Source organism: Coptis chinensis, chromosome 7, assembly GCF_015680905.1.
Source record: "Coptis chinensis isolate HL-2020 chromosome 7, ASM1568090v1, whole genome shotgun sequence".
Lineage (NCBI taxonomy): Eukaryota > Viridiplantae > Streptophyta > Magnoliopsida > Ranunculales > Ranunculaceae > Coptis > Coptis chinensis.
In genome coordinates, this window is record NC_141462.1 from 84,189,994 (window position 1) to 84,211,056 (window position 21,063).

The following is a 21,063-nucleotide window of genomic DNA, read 5'->3' on the forward strand; positions in this document are numbered from 1 at the left end:
TGACTGAAGTACTGAACACTAGATAGATTGGGAATTTGCACCATAGCTAGTAAATTCGTGGACAGCAAAAATTTAGTACGGAAATTATTCGTAAAAAATCCGAAAAATTGGATTCTAATTCGTTTAAAATTTTGGCCCAAATAAACGAAAAAAATGTCAAACATATAATTCGTGTTTTATACGGGTATAATAAGAAAACATTCAGTCATATTTTGTTGCATTATAAGTTTAGAAGGTAATGTTTTGCTCAAATTGTAGTGTGTTTTTTTATTTAAAAATTACGGACCTTATTATTCGGCAATTATAAGCCTAGATCATAGAATTCGAGTATCAATTCTTAGATTTGAAATTATTCGTATTATACATAAAACGGGTATAAAACGGAATATTACTAGCTGTGATTTGCACTACATATTTATCACATCAAATATGTCTTATTCATTACGATAATCATCGACATCATGGATGGTCAAGCTGATTATCGGTATATATAAAGTTCTCTGCTTTGACTGCAAATTTATCACAACAAAAGCACTTAAGACGTTCCCCCAACTTCGAGATGCACCAACATCCTTTTTTGGGTCCTGTTTTACTACATTGAGTCATTGATTCAGGACACGCTGTTCAAATGATAAACCAAAAACCAATAATAATATTAGCATTATATATTATTGAACTGGAAATTTTAACAAAATCTCAAAATAAAAGGAGAACATAGCAATTCAACATTTTGGAAATCTAAAGTCAGTTTTATTTCTTGAAGAATAATAGAGTGGGTGATTCACTTCCTACATTCTATTGAAAATTTGGAGAATTTTCTATCCAGTTCACTGAGTATTATCAAATAATTTTAGTTATCTGAATTGGAGTCGAGATCTCTACAACCAGGTACAGAGATCATCTCTGTAACCGTGTTATCTCGCCGTTGATCCGAATCCGAGATGTGTGTGTACCTCGATACCTGTGTGTGTGCTCCGAGATATATGTGTGTGCGCCGAAATACGAGATGTGTGTGTGTGGTACAACTACGGTTATAGAGGAACCGGTCTGATCTGAATTATACTTGAAGAATTTATTAAGTACAAATCGGTCTAGCTACGGTTGAACATTTGAAACAAAAAGTGTTTAGCTTATGGGCCTAGTTATTGAGACAGTGTGCAATATAGCGTGTTCTATTCACAACAAAATCATAGGTTGACATCATTTTGTAAAATTACCTCCACAGTGAATTTCAAAAGCATCCACACATATTGCCGTCAAAACCATGAAGAATATCAGAATAGCAACCACCTTCATCTTGGCAGTGATGATTCTTACAAATTCAAATTATCTTAAATTAATTTTTGATGGTTTATTTTATTTGAGAGACTTCACAATGCAATATATTAGAAGCAGCAACCCCATAATAGAAGATTTTCTAAAAATTCTAATATTATCTAGCATATATGGTATATCTCACAAGATTTTGTAGTAAATGTTAGAATTAAATCTGATATAACTTTTCAAATGATTTGATCTTCAAATCTTTAAATATTCATCACAAAACTTTTGGTACATGTGGCATTACCATTTTTATTTTTTATTTTTTTGTGGTGGCATCAGAGGGGTTTGGCGAACGCCCTCGGCCGCTCCCACTTAAGGTCGCTGTCATCGGATCAGGAACGCTCCACACTCGTCCCGCACCACCTTTTTTCTTATCATAATAGGGTTTTAGATGCAAGTCATATAAAATTTACCATAATAGGATTTACCATAATATAAGATTCTTATCATAAGATTTACCAGGGTTTTAGATGCAATTCATATACTTATATCCAAATTGAATCCTAAAAGGCTAAAACCAGGTCCATTCCAATTTGTATCAAAAGAATAAACTATAAATGGGCTAATTTAATAAAATCACCGGTTTACATAATTTGCAATTTTGCATTACTTCCGATTAGAGGAGAGCTTATATGTTGAGCCTCGTACACATAATGACATAATAGCTAAGAGCATTTTTAGGTGAGACACTATTCTAACATCAAATAATAAATTTTCAATAATTTGGTGTTTTTTCATCTTCAGGAGAGTCACATGTTGATGAAAACACCAAAGCAAACACCAAATCGGCCAAAATTTGGTGTTTGCTTTGGTACTGTATCAAATCTCTCTCGCGGACGGTTTTTTGAATATGGGCTTGGGCTAGAATGTGGGCTTCAATCATGCGGTTTTACGAAAACCGCGCGAGAGATTTGTAAAGAGAAGAAAGAATAAAGTTGATGTGCTGTGTGCGACACATCGGTTTCTGAAAAACCATATGGGCTTGGGCTTCTGTGGCACGGTTTTGCAAAAACTGCATGAGCTATACGGTGCGGTTTAGGATAAACTGCGATATTTGATGTCAACTATTTGATATCGCTCCTGAAGTTGGTTAGTGCTTTTTTGATTTGGTATTTGGTTTGGTTAAAATATTTGGTGTTTTCTTGGTTTCTTTACTAAAAATGCTATAAGTAGGTATCCAACTTATCGACTACTCTAGCTCAAGGAAAACTGTGCAACTCCTAAAATCTTTTGTCAATCTAAATTACTTTTCAGGTTGAAGTACCACAACAATTCAAAGTGTCTATGGTTTATATGGAGCTACTGGTATGTACTTCTTGCTTTTATCTTTTGAATTTAGTTGTTAACTTTTAATATGGGGAGAATATATCCAAATATGCAGAAGTGTGTATCTTCTGGAGAATTAGCCGAGTGGTGCAACGAAGTGTGTTTCTGCTCCTGGCCCTTTGACCACATCACCTGTGCCATTGGTGCTGCTAATGTTGGTGAACTTGGAACCGTAATTCTTTGTCATTTGACGGCAGTGACGCCAAAGGAACACATCTGGCTGCCCCAGTCGGAATAACGTCATGGGTTATCCACAGTAATCCTGGGATGATGCACTGAGCAAGGCAAGATTTGAGTTTAGGTGGAAATAGACCACTTTCCTCACCCCAAAAACATGCCGTGGGTTTTGACTGATTTCTGCTAAAGAGGTGCAAAATATTTCTCAAAATCTCGCCATATCCTCAAAAACACAAAAACACATGTTTTTAGGAAATAAACATAAAAAAACATTACATTACACAATAATATTCTACTAAAACCTGATACAAATACTCCATGTCCTTCAGATAAAACCCCCACATACTACACCTTTTGATCTTCACTCACATGTACTTCAATTCTTGTGCAGTTGTGCTTAAACATTCAAAACATTGTTAACTCTAGGCTTCCACATCTTAGTACTCCAAAATATACAAGCAGAACGATCCCAAATAAAAGAAATATTAAGTATAACTATTGGTTATAGTGTTATGCTCATGTGTTGCTTTTTTTTCGAAAAGTAAAAGAAACAAAAGACAACAGGAGATACTGTCTTGGCCTAATAATATACAGTAATCATAAAACTCGTCCAATGATTTATAATCAAGTTCAAATAATTAAATAGAAGAATCCAATATGAAAAAAAATCAGATTTTTAAGCTGCAAATCAATCTACTTAATATTATGAGTTGAATCATATGAGTTGAATTACGAAACAAAGGAATTTAAAATAAACAACTCTAGAGAACATCATATTCAATCAACATTTCCTTATTCCTTTCTGTAACAACTGAGTGTACATACTTCCATTACTATTCTCCCAAATTAGTAACGCTCATTGGTTTCTTTCAAAATTCAAAGGAGATTCAAGACTGCAAGTAGTAACATATCTTCTCAGTTAATTAAATACTAGTTCTTTGCTCAAGCTATCTATTGTCTCATAATAGAGATTTGAGCAAGCTTGAACTCACTTGTTCTTGCTAGATTCTCCCGTGTACTGGTTGATTAACCCATTGACATCTTTCCAGAACAGACCTTCTACCAGGATCCCATCCTTGGTGAACCTAAAAAATCCAACAGAAACTTGTGTTAAAAGAATCAATGGGCACGCATTTATGGCACTCATAAGACATGCCTAAACATACCATTTTGTGACACTCTTGGTGAACTGTACTGGTTTACCAGCGGAAATGGATTTGGGTTCTGAGCTGGATATTGAAAGTGTATACATGTCAGAGAATCTAGGCAACTTAGAAGAGATGACTAGTCCAGTGCTGTTAAAGGATCCCTGCATCAATAAAGCACAACTGAAAAACAATTCATGAAAATTTGGGGAAATCTACTGAGTTTGAATGCATTGTATAATTATTAAGACCTGTCACGCAGACTAATAATACATTGAGCGAAAAAACAGGGTTCCTGCAGACAACTACATGAAAATTTATGGTTGGATTGGCATACCAGAAAATAATGTACAACGAAAATTGTTGATTGCACATTTGCAAGGTATATTTATCAGTGATGTCTTTTCGACATACACTCTTTAGAGCTGGGCTCATTGAGTACTCCCCGAGTAATTGGTGAGTAGTCGCTACTCGCTGCTTAGCCAACCCGACTAACAATTTAATCCCCGATCACGATCGGGCTCAAAAACTCCCCAAGAATTCGGCCGATTAGCCAATTAATACATGCGGATTCGCCGATTAATATGTGCTGATTAGCCGAGTAATTCTGTTAACTATTTCACTTTTAAACATCGAACTCGACATTACGCCGATTCGATCAACCCCCGATTCTTTAAAGTTTTACACTTTAATCATATTTATTTTAGTTTTTAATCATATTTATTTTAGTTGATTGAGCGTATTTATTTTAGTTGATTGAGTGTATTGATTGTTTATTGATTGATTGGGTTCTTAATTAGCTCCATTATGTTGGTATTTCAAGGTTTAAATATATTTAATAAGTATTTGTAAAGAAATATAGTGTTACGAAAAATCGTCCGATTAATCCCCGACCTATTACACCTACTCGCTACTTGCTTTTCAAACGAGTAGCGACTGAGTAGCAATTTAACTGTACAACTTTAGAGAGAAACATGGTTAAACCTCCAAAGTAATGAGCTCATTCAATGAACTTAGATTAGGAAATGTTTGCCAGCACTTTCTTCTTGGTTGCAGTTGATGGACAGTATTAATTGTGGTAATGGAGACCAAATGTAAGATCATGACTTTGGAGAGCATAGGACTACAATACATCTCTTCGTTGGGTAGTAAGGGTGACCAATTAAGTAGTATTATTGGTCTTTTGAAGGTGCTTCGAGGCCTAACTGGAGAAAACTTTGGACATAATTGATGTGATGCAAAAAGGAGAATAACGAATAGGAATGTCTAAAGTCTAAACCCTTAACCCAGCAAAAAACAGAGTCCAAACCCTAGTGGATACACTCCTGCTCTTATAAACAACAACTACGATATGTGGTCGCCCCATAGTCCCAAATTTGAAATTTCATATTTCTTTTCTAGTCCTGGTCATTTTTCTTCAGGCCAACTAATCTCAAAGTCCTCACTGATTTCTTAAGTGAATCAAACTGATGTATCTTTCATGCAGTTACCTTGACCACATCCACACAAGAATATTCTTCCCCACATTTTTCCTCGATACCTCTTAAATAGTAAATTATTGTAAGCTTAAAAGCAGTAAGAGCGATTTAATAATTCCTCAAACCAAAAAGCAATTCATTTAAAATTGTAGTGGGATTTACCATAACAAACAAAAGTGTTATGAATGTAAATGTTCAAAAAGTTCTACCAGATTATCAAACTCCATGGATATTGACTTCCAAGTGGTCGTCAAAGATCAAGGGTCATAGAGTACTCCCTTGTTATATATATCCAAATAAGTACATACGCTAATTCGTCAGAACCCAAAGTTGTGAGCTACACAACCTAGATGCAAGAGATGCATCAAGATTGTCTGTGGACACAACAAAAGATCCAATAATTCACATGGCTGAAGATACCATCATAAAACAAGTTGTGTTTTTCAATTAAGTATCCTCTATGGCCCTATAACCATTTTTTAAAGGATATGTTGAATTCACAATAGCACCAAAAAAGATCCCACTGTCACTAATGTTATTTATATTAAAAGATTGGTTTGGAGGAAAGGCAGTCACCGTGGGTGGAAGAGTAAACAAGATAGCATTCTTCTCCTTAGTGTAGATAATCAGCTGCAACAATCCGTTGAATATAACATACTTGCCATAGTCAAAGAAAACAAACTAAAAAAAAAAAAAAAATCTTTCATTACATAATAACAATAATAATAGATTAAAAATGGTAATAAGGAAGGATATAATACGATGCAAGCGATCAAAACATCTTTATTCTCCGGGAACTTCTTGGGGTAAAATTGAGCAATCAAAGCGATGATAATAATAATGAATCCAAGTAATAGTTTCACATTGCTAAGCTTCACATCTTCGGGGTACCCACGACTTTTCACAATCTGTTTTTGACAAATAAAAGTAATTTAATAAAGATTTAAATCTAGGGTTTTTCAGGAAATTGAAATTTACCTCAGAGATGGATTCATCGAGAATGTTTTTTATGGCATTTTGGTCTAATAAATTTGCCTTTTTTGGGGTCTTCTTTGGAGAGATGTTGGTACTCGCCATTTCTTCTTCTTCTTACTCTTCTCTTGTGTGGTCTAATTTTGGTGCGGTCTTCTTCTTACACTCGCCTCTCACTTCTATCTGTATCACTAATCTCTCTGCACGTGCCGTGCCAAAATCCCGTTAATATCGCTAATTTTTGTTGTCGGCCCATCACGGCATTTTGTTAGGTGCCACGTGCTAACTTCGTGCTGGAAATAGAGATTTTTTCGATGATAGCCCATTTACATTATTCATTCATGGGCACTATCATTACATAATCTCTTAATCCAACAAAAGATCAAATTATGAAATCAAAATAGAGTTTTCAGTAGGGGTGTTTCTTTTTTCCGAAAACCTAAATTTTTCGAATTCTTTTCGAATTTGGTAATGATATTTGTGTTTCGATATTTGAAATTCTGATATCCAATTTTTCCGAAAAATAATTGGATTGGAATTGGATATGTTTTCAAAATCCGATCCGATGTGATTTCTAATTAATTTCCAAATTTTTAACATATCCGGTCTACTTCATATAGTTACTAAATTAAAACTACATATAGTTTACAAACCAAATAAAAATCTTATATAAATCTATTTATATATTAATATTAAAGCTCCCACAAGGGATATTTTTCGAGCTCTATTAAAATTCTACGTCATCTCCTATTAAAATGGAAATTTCTCTCCTATTTGAAAAACATTTTTTTTATTATAATTCTAACACTTCTATTTAAAGCCGGAATCATTCTCCTATTAAAATGGGAATTCTTCCCCTATTGAAAAGAAAAAATCTAGCATATCTAATTAAAACGATAATTATTATCCTATTAAAACAGGATCTCTCTCCCAATTAAAAAAACAGGTTTTTAAAATTTAATTAAAACTTCATTTAAAACAATTTGTTAGAAAGTTAAAACGGGTTAGCGACTAAAACGGTAGTCCCAATTTTTTTTAAAAAAAATCTAATGTTTTCAAAAGAGCCGGTGCATATGCACGGGCCTACAAGCTAGTAGAACATTATCTCTCTCTCAACTTTAAGAAATCAATATTTTCATTCTAGTACATGTCTCAATTTATTCCATATTCTTATTTACTGAATTAATACATTAACATGCATGAAGAAAAAGTTTGTTGAATGAACGAGTTAAAAGGTCTAAGTTGTTTTTTTAGAATTAATACATTTTAAAATGATTTCTAAATGAATGAATTAATTAGATAAAAAATAGTTATTCTAAGAGAATACGATTATACAATTTAAATTTCCGATTTACTTTCATATTTTGCGGATTTTGAAATTTTCAAAAAAAATCCTATTTTCCAAACTTTTCGAATTCAGAAAAAAAAAAATGTAATCCGAAAAATAATTGAATCGGATTTGGAAAGGATATTACCATCCGAAAAAAATTGGAAATGTTTCCGAAAGCCCTTTATCCGATCTGATCCAATCCGAAATCACCCCCAGTTTTCAGAGACAAAATTAAATAAATAAACACTCTTAGAGCATCTCCAATGGGGGGTGTAAATCATATAGAGTGGAAAGTTTATACCCCAAGTGTCAAAAACTTTATCCAATAGGGGTGTTAAACCGCAGGTAATAGGCTATTAGTTGATAGAAGGGGTAGGAAATTTCCCATCTCGCTATCAGTTGATAAATAACTCGGGCGACACTTGAACACACATCTGAACAAAAGAAACATTCGGACGTCACTTGGAGTGTCGTTCTATCTATTTCTAAAAGTCACAATTTGAAAATTTTAAACTCGGACGACACTTGAAGTGACATCCCACTTTAATTTAAAGAGGAACGTCACTTCATGTCATCCGAGTTTAAAATTTAACGTTTTTACATTTTTTTCATTGGAAACAATAGAAAATGGATATTTATATACTATACAATAATTTGCAATTGGAGTTGTAAAATCCTAATGGCATCTAGATGAAACCTATGTGGAAGTGTAATTTTACACCTCCATTGGAAATGCCCTTAATGATTAAAAGTATTTATATTGCGGGCTCCATCCCTGTTAAGCATATGCAACAAATATTTATTGGAAATAGAGTTTTGGCCCATATGTCCTGACTCTTTTTTTGTTAAAATCTCATAAGCCGTAATCCTACCTTTTGAAAAAAAAAAAAATGAAAAGTCAGTTCGATAAGTCTTTCATTATTGCTCTTTGCCAATTTGCATGAGACCATGACTGCTCAAAATTTTCAATTTTCAGGTCAAAATGTGCAAAGCTCAGCAGTTTATAAGAGTGATGTTGTATTAATCCTCGTGTGATTGAGGACGTGTTGCGTCGTATTGTCTCAGGGAATCCACCATTATATAAGTACGCCAAAGCGCCAAGTGGCAAGTGAGGCACTTTTTAGTTCTTAACTAACTGCTCTTTTTCTTGTTTTTTTGAACTTGGCAGGCCTGCTCTGCCTTGATATTCCAGCATTTTACTGCCACAATTGGGTCCAAATTCGGTAGGACCATAGCACCTGTGGTTATGACTTATGAGCTTACACCAACAAGTGTTAAAACTTTAAGATCACGTGAGAATAATGTCATACGTTTTATAAACAACTTGCACATGGGCCAGTGACACAGCTAGTTAACTATATAGGCTACGAGCGTCAGTTAGTTACTGTTTGAAAACTATTTCTAAAACCCTTGCACTAAATATACGGGCCTGGTTTGGTTTTTGTTTTTTTTAACAGAAATAGCATTTTTTTTTTTAGTAAAGCAAGCAGTGCGCAGGAGAGAGAGTGTGCCAGTGTATTTACGCCACTCAAGGACGGAGCCAGGAATCTGACTTAGGGAGATGAGTGTATATACACAATCAAAATACAAGACGGCGGGACAGAGTCAAAAATCTAACCTAGGAGGGAGTGCTTATACTATTTCAGAAAATGAAATAGCATGAAACGTATTTACCACTTTGACCATGTAATTAACAAGGGATAACAAAACGTATTAGTAGATGAAGTAAAACATTCAAATTATGAACATACCTCATAGATCTCGAAAAAGAACAATCAATGCAGACTAGGAGAAAGCAAAGGCTTGGCCACTTTAAGCTCCTCACAGTCACTTATATAGACTGTTTTAAGAGGTCTATTCCATATATTACGTGCACTCTCAGCTCTTTCGTCTCCAAAAATCTAAGCCAAATCGTTGAATTGGCATATCCGATCGGATGGTTTGTAAGTAAGTATAACAACTATGGTCATCACCACATCAAGGCCTAAAAACAAAAATTACCACATCCCCCCAGATGAGCCAATTAGGATCCCCCCTAGGTACAAAAAAAAAAAAAAAAAATCATAATTGGCTCATCTAGAGGGAAGGGGATATGGTAATACTAGTTAACCCAAATTCACCACTTATATTTTTTTATTCTTCTACTACAAATTCATTCACGCTACACTATAGTCCAACATATAAATTAACCATAAAATGACTTATACATTGTCTATAATAATGGACAGTAAGTAAACAACACCACAATTGGAATGACAATTTTTGCATACATATATTTGTCATCAAAAAGTATGATTGCAAAATCAAAGAGGATATACAATTAATCATGATCACTTGTATCCACATACCACATTTACAAACAAAAAGAAGCTATTGGTTTGTTAGCCTATATTCTCCTATACAAAAAGATCGAACAAGGAGCTCAAGTAGCCAAGTCAGGCATTTGAAGCCGCTCTCGCCGAGTTTTCTTCAAGACATCAAAAGCATCTATGATAGAATCTTTATCAAATTGTCTAGCAATATCTTTCTCAATAAACACAATCAAATAATTTGCTAGATAATCATCTTTCATCCTATTACGTAGTCTGGTCTTTACAATCCTCATCGCTAAAAATGCACGTTCCGATGTAGCAGTTGAAATAGATAAAGTCAACACAAGACGAATCAGAATCATTCTATCTATAGGATGATAAATTGTTGACTTTCCTGTTTCTATCAAAACTTAACACAATTTGGAAATGGGTGACAAATTTTGAAACTCAGAGTGTATGAGAATGTCATTCTCATAGTTTTGCAACTGGTATCTCAAATGAAAATTTTCTTGCTCGGTGAAATCCATCGGATAATAATTATTTGCAAGCTTGCAAATATCATTAATTTTGAATGATCTATAATTGTTCCAGGGGTCTAAAGCCGAGCTAAGAACAAGCAATCTCATTACATCCTCCTTAAACATGTGATTTAATTATTGCAGCTGTGAATCAATTGTACCCATGAAAATTTCAACTCAAAAATGATGCCCGGTAAGGGAATCCTGAGTAGATTAATGATAAAACACTTGGGTTTGATATGACGCTCCTACACCTATTATAAGAAGACTATGTTGTGGCTTCACGTTTAAAAAACACAGTCAAAAATTTTGAGGGGGCGATAGTAAAATATTTAAACTTATTTTGAGGGGGGCGAACCTCTACGTATTCAAAAAAATTCATACTGATAATACATAGAACCCCCCCCCCCCTCGGCCCCTCCTGTCTCCATCTATGAGGCCACTCATCATGCAGGAGTGAGAGTTTATTGTTACAAAAAGTACTGCAATCAATGTCTCTTGACCCTACGTATAGTTGCACCCTGCGCATACTTGTTGGGGATTATACCAATACCAATCGATTCCCCCACTACACAGATAACTCGTATATGGAAACAATTCAACTCCGGACAAAATCTAAATATCAACTACAACCTATACTAACATGCCCAACTTGCTAAACAACTATCAACAACAAATAATAATGCAAAGCAGTAAAGGCAAACCACAACACAAAGATTTATCGTGGTTCGGCCAATGATGCCTACTTCCACAAGAGTCAGTTCTTTATAAAGTGGGAAGGAAGATTACAATCTCTCCTTTCAGTCTCTCACCTTACTAGATCACTCTTATCTCTTTACAGGGTTGTATCTCTGTAAAGGTTATCTCTCAATTTTGATAGCTTTCAAGATTGGTTTCTCTCTCTTTGTTTTTGTCTGGTTCTTAGTCTTCTGACTTAGGTTTTCCAAAATCTTGATTTTGTTTTTATATCAAAAAACAAATTTCGTGGTTACTGTAGCGAAGCCCATGAAAATCAGCCTTTGGTGGAATTAAGCCTATTAGAAGCGCAGTGCCCCAAAACACTGAAGTCCGAAGCGCGGGTCGCCTCCTATGGCGCGGTGGCCAAAACACTGAGAGTCCGCGAGCGGTCGCCCTCGAGGCGGTAGCTCGAGATATCCAACTTCGAATCAGCTCCGTTTCTCTCCTCATGTGAAGGATAACTCCAACAATCTCCCCCTCCCGAACAGTGAGGGGGGATACCTCCATGCAATTTCCAAATTAACAGGAGGAGTCTGCTACCATTCCGGCGGTAGCACATCAAATATCAAATTTACCTTTCGGTAAGACTTTGGTCATCATATCCGACCCGTTCTTGTCGGTATGGATCTTCTCGATACACAAATGCTTGTCTTCGAAACTTCTCTAATCCAATGATAACGACGCGTGTATGTGCTTGGATCTAGAATGAAAACTTCGGATTCTTGCTCAAATGGATGGCGCCTCGGTCACATAGAACTACAAACTGTTTACGCTTTAGCCCTAGTTAGTCGAAGAACCTCTTCATCCATAGCATCTCTTTGCAACACTTCGGTGGCTGCAATATACTCGCTTCGTAGTGGAGAGGGCAACACACTTTTTGCAACTTAGATTGCCAAGAAACCGCTCCCCCTAAAGTAACCGGATAACCGGAGGTGGACTTCATCGAAATAACATCACCGCCATGTCCAGATTCGCCAGCCTTCAAGTAAGGGCTTACTTCCACCAAAACACAAACACGATTTGGAAGTGCCCTTGAGATATCTCAATATCCACTTAACACCTTCCCAATGCTCCTGACCCGGATTTGACAGAAATCGGCTTACAACACCAACGGCAAAAGCAATATCCGGTCTTGTACACACCATGGCATACATTAAGCTGCCCACTGTGGATGCATAAGGAATCTTTTCCATCTGACTCTGCTCATGCTCACCCTTTGGACACATCTCTTTGGTCATGCAGAACTGGCCACCAAGCGGACAACTGACTAGCTTTGCTTGATCCATGTTGAATTTCTTCAACACCTTCTTAATGTAGCTTTCTTGAGAAAGCCACAACTTCCCACTCTTTCTATCACGAGTGATCCGTATCCCAAGTATCTGCTTTGCTTGACCCAAATCCTTCATCTCAAAGGACTTACTCAAGTCTTTCTTCAGCTTAGATATCTTGTTGATGTTTGGGCCAACTATCAACATATCATCCACACATACAATAGCACTATGAAATCCCCATCCGAAATCTCTCGAACAAACGCCTGATGATCGAAAGCAGACTTCTTGTATCCTTGTTTCGCCATAAAGGAGTCAAACTTTATGTACCACTGTCTCGGTGCTTGCTTTAATCCATACAAGCTCTTTATCAGCTTGCATACTAGGTGCTCCTTGCCTTTGACCTCAAACCCCTCTGGCTGGTCCATGTAGACATCTTCTTCAAGGTCTCCATGAAAAAAAGTTGTCTTAACATCTAGCTGCTCAACCTCTAGGTTCATACTTGCGGCCATACCCAATACCACCCGGATAGAAGTCATCTTCATTACAGGAGAGAAAATCTCATCAAAGTCAATCCCTTTCTTTTGACCGAATTCCTTTACAACAAGGCGAGCTTTGTGCCTTGGGTGAGGATTGTTCTCCTCATGCTTGACTTTGTATATCCACTTATTCTTGAGAACTTTTCTCCCTGTGGGTTTCTCAACTAACTCATAAGTGTGATTCTTATGCAAAGATTTCATCTCATCATGCATGGCCTTCAACCACTTTTCTTTGTCTGTACCTTCAAGTGCCTCTTGATAGTACATAGGTTCTCCATCATCCGATAGTAGCACGTACGTATATGGTGGATACATGGTTGAAGCTAGTCTCCCTCTGTCAGACCTCCTTGCCCATCTCCATCGGTGCCTCGGGGAGGATGCACTTCGCTTTGCTCGGTGGTGGTTCATGCATCTCATCCATCTTCTATACCAATAGGTTCTATCCCATCATGAGCAATAGGATTCTCATCATGAGCTTCAAACTCATGGTTCTCTGCATTCTCAATGCCTTCTCGCGACGCGTTCCACGGTAGGAACTTACGGTTCTCATCAACAAGATCATTGGTGAAAGCCAGTAGCTTCTCACCCTCCTCAAAATCTGCTATGGTTTGGTCTTCTAAGAACCTGACATCTCGACTTGGATTACCTTCTTGTTAATCGGATCATAGAGTTTGTAACCAAACTTTTCATCTCCATAACCCAGAAAAATGCACTGCTTGGCTTTGTCATCAAGCTTGGATCTCTCATCCTTCGGAATATGCACAAATGCCCTGCACCCCAAATACCCTCAAGTATCCATAATCAACATCTCTGCCTGACCATACTCTCTCTGGATAATCACTATTCAGAGGCTTTGCCGGCGACAGGTTGATCACATGCACAGCTGTACGCATTGTTTCTACCTAGTAGCTTCTAGGTAGCTTAGAGTGAGATAGCATGCATCTCATTCTCTCTACAATGGTACAGTTCATTCTCTCTGCTATTCCATTCTGTTGCGGTGTCTTGGGAACGGTCTGCTCATGACGAATCCCATGACTCTGGCAATACTCTCCAAATGGCCCAATGTACTCACCCCTATTATCTGAGCGAATACACTTTAACAACTTCCCAGTCTCTCTTTCCACCATGCTGTGGAATTTCTCAAACACGCCAAGTATTTCATCCTTGGTCTTCAGACTATAGGCCCATATCTTTCTTGACGCATCATCAATGAATGTCAAGAAGTACGAAGCTCCCTGGTGGCCGGGACTTTACTCTCATAGGACCACATAAGTCTGTGTGCACTAGTTCAAGGACAGTGTCCTTTCTATGAGACGGGAATCTTTGGAAAGACACCCTGTGTTGCTTTCCTACCAAACAGTGAGTACATGTATTTAAATGTGTACCTTTAATGTCTGGCACGACCTTTTGCTTAGCAAGAACTTCCATCCCTTTTATGCCTATGTGACACAGTCTCTTGTGCCACAGTTCAGATGAAGCTTCTTCTTCTACCGCATTCGCTTATGCTTTATACAAACTAGCCTGTGTTTTGTAAAGAGAGCAAGTTTTCTTTCCTCTGGCTGCTATAATGGAACATTTGCTCAATTTCCATACCCCGTTACCAAACGAGTTTACAAAGCCATCGTCATCTAATTTCCCAGCCGAAATTAGGCTTAACCGTATATCAGGGACATGTCTTACATCCTTGAGTGTCAAGGTGTAGCCGACATTAGTTTCTACATGAACATCTCCAATGCCTATAATCTTCGAGACTCCACTGTTACCCATCCTTACTTCACCATATTCACCACAGCTGTAGGTAGTGAAGAATCCCCGCAATCGGTTAACGCGTGATAGGATGCTCCTGTATCTATCACCCACTCTGTATCCTGACATGAGGTACTAAGATAGCACACACCACAATCTAACACAATTCCCACTAGGTCGTCGACTAGTGCGGTAGTATCTCTGCCTGTGTTTCCGTTCCTCTGCACCATGTCTTCATGTACACAGTTATTCTTCTCATCCCTCTTCAGTGTTTTGCACTCATATCTGAAGTGGCCTTTGGTGGCAAAATAGTAACATTGCCTCTCTGCCTTAGGAGTTCTAGCTTCACCCCTAGATTTACTTCTGTCATCACCTCTAGAACGAGATGGTTTTCTGTTTCGACCTCTCCCCCGTTTCTCTGTGAAAAGGATCTCTGAGTGAGAGGAGCTGCTTCTTGCACTCCTTCTAGTCTCCTCATTCAACAAAGACGTGGTAGCCATCTCCATGGTAACAATTCCATCCTTGGCTGCTCCATGTAGAGAAACTACTAATGTCTCCCAACTTTCGGGTAAAGAGCCTAATAAAAACAAAGCCTCAACTTCGTCTCCCAAATTGATCTTCATCAAATGCATCTGATTGATGATATTATGTACTTCATTAAGATGCTCAGACATTGAAGAACCTTCTTAGTACTTCGTGTCTGCAAACTTCTTAACGACTAGCACTTTGTTTCTACCCGACTTCCTCTCATAAAGGTCTTCGAGTTTCTTCCACAGACTGAAGGCTGTAGTCTCTTGGGACACATGGTGAAAGACACTGTCGTCAATCCACTGTCGAATGTATCCAATCGCTTTTCTGTCAAGCTTTTTCCACTCAGCCTCATCAATCTTTTCCGGTTTTACTCCCTCATTCTCAATGGGAAGTGCCAAGTCCTTGCAGTATAGCAATTCTTCCATCTTGGCTTTCCAGATGGTGTAATTCTTCCTATTCAGACTCATCATGCGAGTGTTCATGGAATGGTCCATCTCTACAAGTTATTTAACCTCAAATCTTCTCTCAGGAATTTCGTCAAACACCTTCTGACCAAGATTCGGATAACACCCTAGGCTATTCTAACCAAGGCTCTGATACCACTTGTTGGGGATTATACCAATACCAATCGATTCCCCCACTACACAGATAACTCGTATATGGAAACAATTCAACTCCGGACAAAATCTAAATATCAACTACATCTTATACTAACATGCCCAACTTGCTAAACAACTATCAACAACAAATAATAATGCAAAGCAGTAAAGGCAAACCACAACACAAAGATTTACCATGGTTCGACCAATGATGCCTACTTCCACAAGAGTCAGTTCTTTATAAAGTGGGAAGGAAGATTACAATCTCTCCTTTCAGTCTCTCACCTTACTAGATCACTCTTATCTCTTTCTGTGGTCAGTATCTCGTAAAGGTTATCTCTCAATCTTGATAGCTTTCAAGATTGGTTTCTCTCTCTTTGTTTTTGTCTGGTTCTTAGTCTTTTGACTTAGGTTTTCCAAAACCTTGATTTTGTTTTTATATCAAAAAACAAATTTCGTGGTTACTGTAGCGAAGCCCATGAAAATCGACCTTGCGCAGCGCTTATTCTTACGCGCAAGCCCAAAACACTCTTGGAGCCACGAAGCGGTAGTGCCCAAAACACTGGAGTCACGGAGTCAATGAAGCGCCCTCGAGGGCAGGGCCTCGACATATCCAACGTTGAATCAGCTCCGTTTCTCTCCTCATGTGAGGGATAACTCCAACAATACTAGACGTCTTTTTTTTTGGAGTAAAACTAGTGTGCGAAGGAGAGAGATAGTGCTAGTGTATCTAGGCCACTCATCAGGCAGGAGTGAGAGTGTATTGCTACAAAAAATACTGCAATCAATGTCTCTTAACCCTGCGTACAGGTGCACTCTACGCATACTGATGCCTTTTTTTTTTTTTATCTTGATAATATTTTTTCCACAATTTCGAAGCTTACTTTTTTGTCTTAGGCTGAGTCCAATGGCTCTTTATCCCTTGAAAAGTGGTGTCAAAGCTGGCCGATGTTACTCTCTATCCTTAATTCCCTTCGTATATATGCATAGTAATTTAGAGGAATGCAGAGTACATAGTGATAAAGTTTTTCAAGTGGCGTAAGGTGTGGACAAACTATTGGACCAAAACATTGTACTCCCTATCATCAAAACACTGTTTTTTTTTTTTTTTACAGTTTTATATATAGGTGATTTTAAAGAGAAATAACAACTTGTCACTCTTATGAGCCAAAAACAATAGCCTACAAGGGTGATTATGGAGGTAACTTTTCACTAAGTAATAATGAGGGTAGCACTTGCTTGCTACCGATATTGTCATTAAGTTGTGAACTTCGAACATAATATTTTATCCTGTCTCGCGTGTTTTTTTCGATTTTGTTTTCCTTTAGAACGGATATATATATATATATATATATATCAGACGGGATGTTTCATTCCGTCTCGGTATCAAATACAATCAGACGGAATGAAACATCCAATCCGAAGTTTTAAGTCACTTTTGCATTGGGCAACGCCTAGTAGGTTTTCACCAATAAGATAGCTATATGAGGGGAAATAATCCTATGTGGCGCCTATGTTGAGGTAACAATTTGTTACTTACATTGGAAATTCTCTAAAATTGAAAAAAAAACACGTGATTAAAATATTCTCCTCAAGCTGTTGAACTTTAAACTATCTACCTCAGTGCTTTATAATATTTACTCATAATAAGGACTAAAAGAACACAAGAGTCATACTAACTATAACCTAACTTTTAATTCTTACAAAGATTGTATTAAAGTTAGAGAGCACCATCAAGCCAAGTTGTATACTCGCTTGAGGTGCTCTCATCCAACACAATTAACGATTTTCTTCTAATCTCTTGCCCCAGAGATTTTCAAAAACTCTATAAGCTCACAACAATTTCAATAAAATAAAGACTCCTAACTTTATCATATTGACTAATTTAGTCTTTAAATGCCCAGCCTGAGGTTGAAGGCACTCAAAAAAAAATCACACAGTTAGAGCACGTACTCCTTTATGAAAATCCAATATTGCAGTCGCCAAATGTATACCACCTGCAATATGGTCATGGCGCTCTCACTTCTTGGTCGGTATTCCACGAACAAATAAACTGATAAGATGCAAAACTATTGGGAGGCATGTGGAGACGAATATGACCAGTAAATTCCAACTCAAAAAATTCAATACGTCTTGAATGCAGAAACATTGCACCACTTGTTCCTTCAGATAGCAAATATAGAGATTTGTGGCACCGACATCTTCTCAATGCTTACAACAATAATCTTCACCCTAACTCCCAGCACATTCTCCACAACAACTTCCAATATATCACAAACTTGTGACATAACCAATTCTATTGAAATCTTATGTTGAACTCCCCTGTAACCTAACAGGCAACAAAATCTCTTACGCAAGACCTCTGTAAGATATGCTCGCTCCTTGTTTTCTCTAACTTTTTCTTGCCCCACCGTTGGCTTTGCCCTTAACATAGAATTCAAGTAGAGATTGGGGTTAAAACTGTTAATACTAGCATTGGACAACTTGCTTATCGAAAAAAAATAGAAATAAAAATAAAATAAAATAAACAAACAAACAAACGAAAAAACACAAAACACAAAACACAAAAAAAAAAGCCCTACTTCACCTTGGTAAGTTTGTTTTCTCCCTCCATTTTGATTTCCTATTGTCTTCTAAACATTTAATTATTGAGATATGTAATATATGTCTATTTGAGAGGATTGTTAATTTTGAGATAGAGAGCCTTGTTGCTTATTTTGTCATTTTTGGTATAGTTGCTACCTATATTTGTTTTTATTTTTGTTGTATTTTGATTTCCTATTGTTTTCTAAACATTTGATTATTGAGATATGTAATCTACTATCTATATACTAAAGCAGAGACCTTTAAAGAAATATTTTCTCTCTCCTATGTGGCACTCTAATATGAGAGTTAGCTTTTTCTATATCCTATGTGGCACTTTAATATGAAAGATAGTATTTTCTAATAGCTTATAATCCCCCATACATTGAACCTCTTTGGACAGTTTGAGTGTATTTCTAATTCTTATCTTTAGAGAGTTTGAGTGTATTTCCAATTCTTATATATTTGATCAAATAAAAAAAAAAATTGCTAAAAAATAGGTGATTTGTAGAAAGTAATTTCCTATTACGAATCAAACACTTTTAGTGTTCCAATTCTTATATATTTGATCAAATAAAAAAAAATTGCTAAAAAATAGGTAATTTGTAGAAATTAATTCCCTATTACAAATCATACAATTTTAGTGTCTATGATAAAGCACCGACTTATTTCGAATATATCCTTAACACGACCTCAAAACATAGTTAAAAACAATTATACAAAAAATAACATCATAAAATATATAATAGAAAATGAAAAAAAATAATAATAATAACGGCAAAGCAATAATGACAAATATTTTAAAATATATATAATACTGATTGAAGCTAATGTAAAAAAAAAAACAATTAATGGGGAACTGAAAACTGGATGCAAATACATCGAACTAATCTTAAATAATATTTAACGGGAAATCGGAAACTGGATGCAAATGCAAGCATTAAACTAATCTTAAAAAGTAATTAATAGAAAATCAGAATATGGATACAACTGCATTAAACTAACCTCAAAGAATAATTAACGGAAAATTAAAACTTGGATGCAAATATATCAAACTAACATCAAAAAATAATTGTCAGAAAATCGAAAATTGGATGTAAATGCATTGAGCTAATCCTCAAAGATTAAATTAACGGAAAATCAGAAACTAGATGCAACTGCATTGAACTAACCTCAAAGAAAAATTAATTATAAATTGGAAACATAATACAAATGCGTAGAACTAATCTTAAAAATAACTAACGGAAATCGAAAACCTAATGGAAACTAGATGAAAATGCAACTTTATCAAATAATAAACGAGAAATCTGAAACTGGATGCAAATGCATTAAACTAATCTCACAAAATAATTAACGGGAAATCAGAAACTGGATGCAAATGCATTGAACTGACCTCAAATAATATAATAATTAACAACAGAAAATTGGATGCAAATGTATTGAACTAACCGAAAAGAATAATTAACGAGAAATCATAAACTGGATGCAACTGCATTGAACTGATCTCAAAAAATAAATAACGGGAATTGAAAATTGGATGCAACTGCAGTGAACTAACCTCAAAATATAAATAACGGAAAATAAAAAATTGGACGCAAATGCATTGAACTAATCTCAAAACATAGTTGGGTTATATGTTGTGAGAATGTCTCGATAAGTATAGTTTTGCATTTAATATGGTGTTTATCTTATCTCTTTCCGTATGATTGAGAACTCCTTGCTATTCAAGTAGTTTCAATATATATGAACTTCGCTTTATTAGGCAATTTCACAAAACTTCAATTAAACTTCTATTATTAAACAACCAAATGAAGTTGAAGGATTTTATCAAAGGTGAGTTATTTTTTTTTAATGGGGAGTGAGGTTTTCACGTTATAAAAAATTTGGTTGATGAGTGATTAATATAATATTAATATATAATAGTTATGCATATTTGCAAATATTTTTCAAAATAATTAATATAATAACACCCGTTCGTAGTTAATCTTTGAAGATTCCACATAGTAAGTCATGCATAATTTAAATAATAATTAACGGGAAATCAGGAACTGGATAATCTTCGATGATCATACATAGTACATTAAACATAATTTACTTTTTATGTCATGTTTGCAAGGAGACTACAGATGGATCAGTAGAAGTTGGTATTATACACCATATTAGATAATTATAAGGAAATCGGAAACTGGATTCAAATACATAACTGAGCTCAAAGAGTAATTAACGGTAAATCAGAAACTTTATACAAATTGCATTAAACTAACAACAGAGAGTAACTAACGAGTTATTAGAAATTGGATGCAAATCCTTGAAAAATATTTAATGGAAAATCGGAAACGGTATGCAAATACATTAAAGAAATCTCAAATAATAATTAATGGGAAACCGAAAACTAGATGTAAATACATTGAACTTAACTCAAAAAATAATTAACAGAAAATCAAAAACTGAATGCAACTGCATTGAACTAACCTCATA

General features: G+C 35.9%; 1 protein-coding gene across 2 annotated transcripts; it reads right to left on the minus strand.

Moving 5' to 3' along the window:
* Positions 1-3,499: 3,499 nt before the first annotated feature.
* Positions 3,500-6,617, minus strand: LOC147489472 (signal peptidase complex subunit 2-like). 2 transcript variants are annotated; one of them, XM_086572591.1, is made up of 5 exons: positions 6,428-6,617; positions 6,211-6,357; positions 6,026-6,130; positions 3,993-4,135; positions 3,500-3,911 (listed from the first exon to the last, which is right to left on the minus strand). In XM_086572591.1, the coding sequence occupies exons 1-5, from the start codon at positions 6,524-6,526 to the stop codon at positions 3,815-3,817; spliced, it is 591 nt and encodes a 196-aa protein (XP_086428717.1). In that variant the 5' UTR covers positions 6,527-6,617; the 3' UTR covers positions 3,500-3,814. The 2 variants fall into 2 exon arrangements, with proteins under 2 accessions (XP_086428717.1, XP_086428718.1); XM_086572592.1 differs by having other exon boundaries at positions 6,026-6,107; positions 6,206-6,357; positions 6,428-6,606.
* Positions 6,618-21,063: the final 14,446 nt, after the last annotated feature.

Bases quoted from the DNA above. Each gene is read 5' to 3' on its own strand.
- LOC147489472 (XM_086572591.1), bottom strand. From the start codon at position 6,526: ATGGCGAGTACCAACATCTCTCCAAAGAAGACCCCAAAAAAGGCAAAT. The intron at 4,136-6,025 runs GTGACTGCCTTT...TTATTGATGCAG, and splicing joins TGTTTACTCTTCCACCCACG to GGATCCTTTAACAGCACTGG. The intron at 3,912-3,992 runs GTATGTTTAGGC...TGGATTTTTTAG, and splicing joins ACCAAGAGTGTCACAAAATG to GTTCACCAAGGATGGGATCC.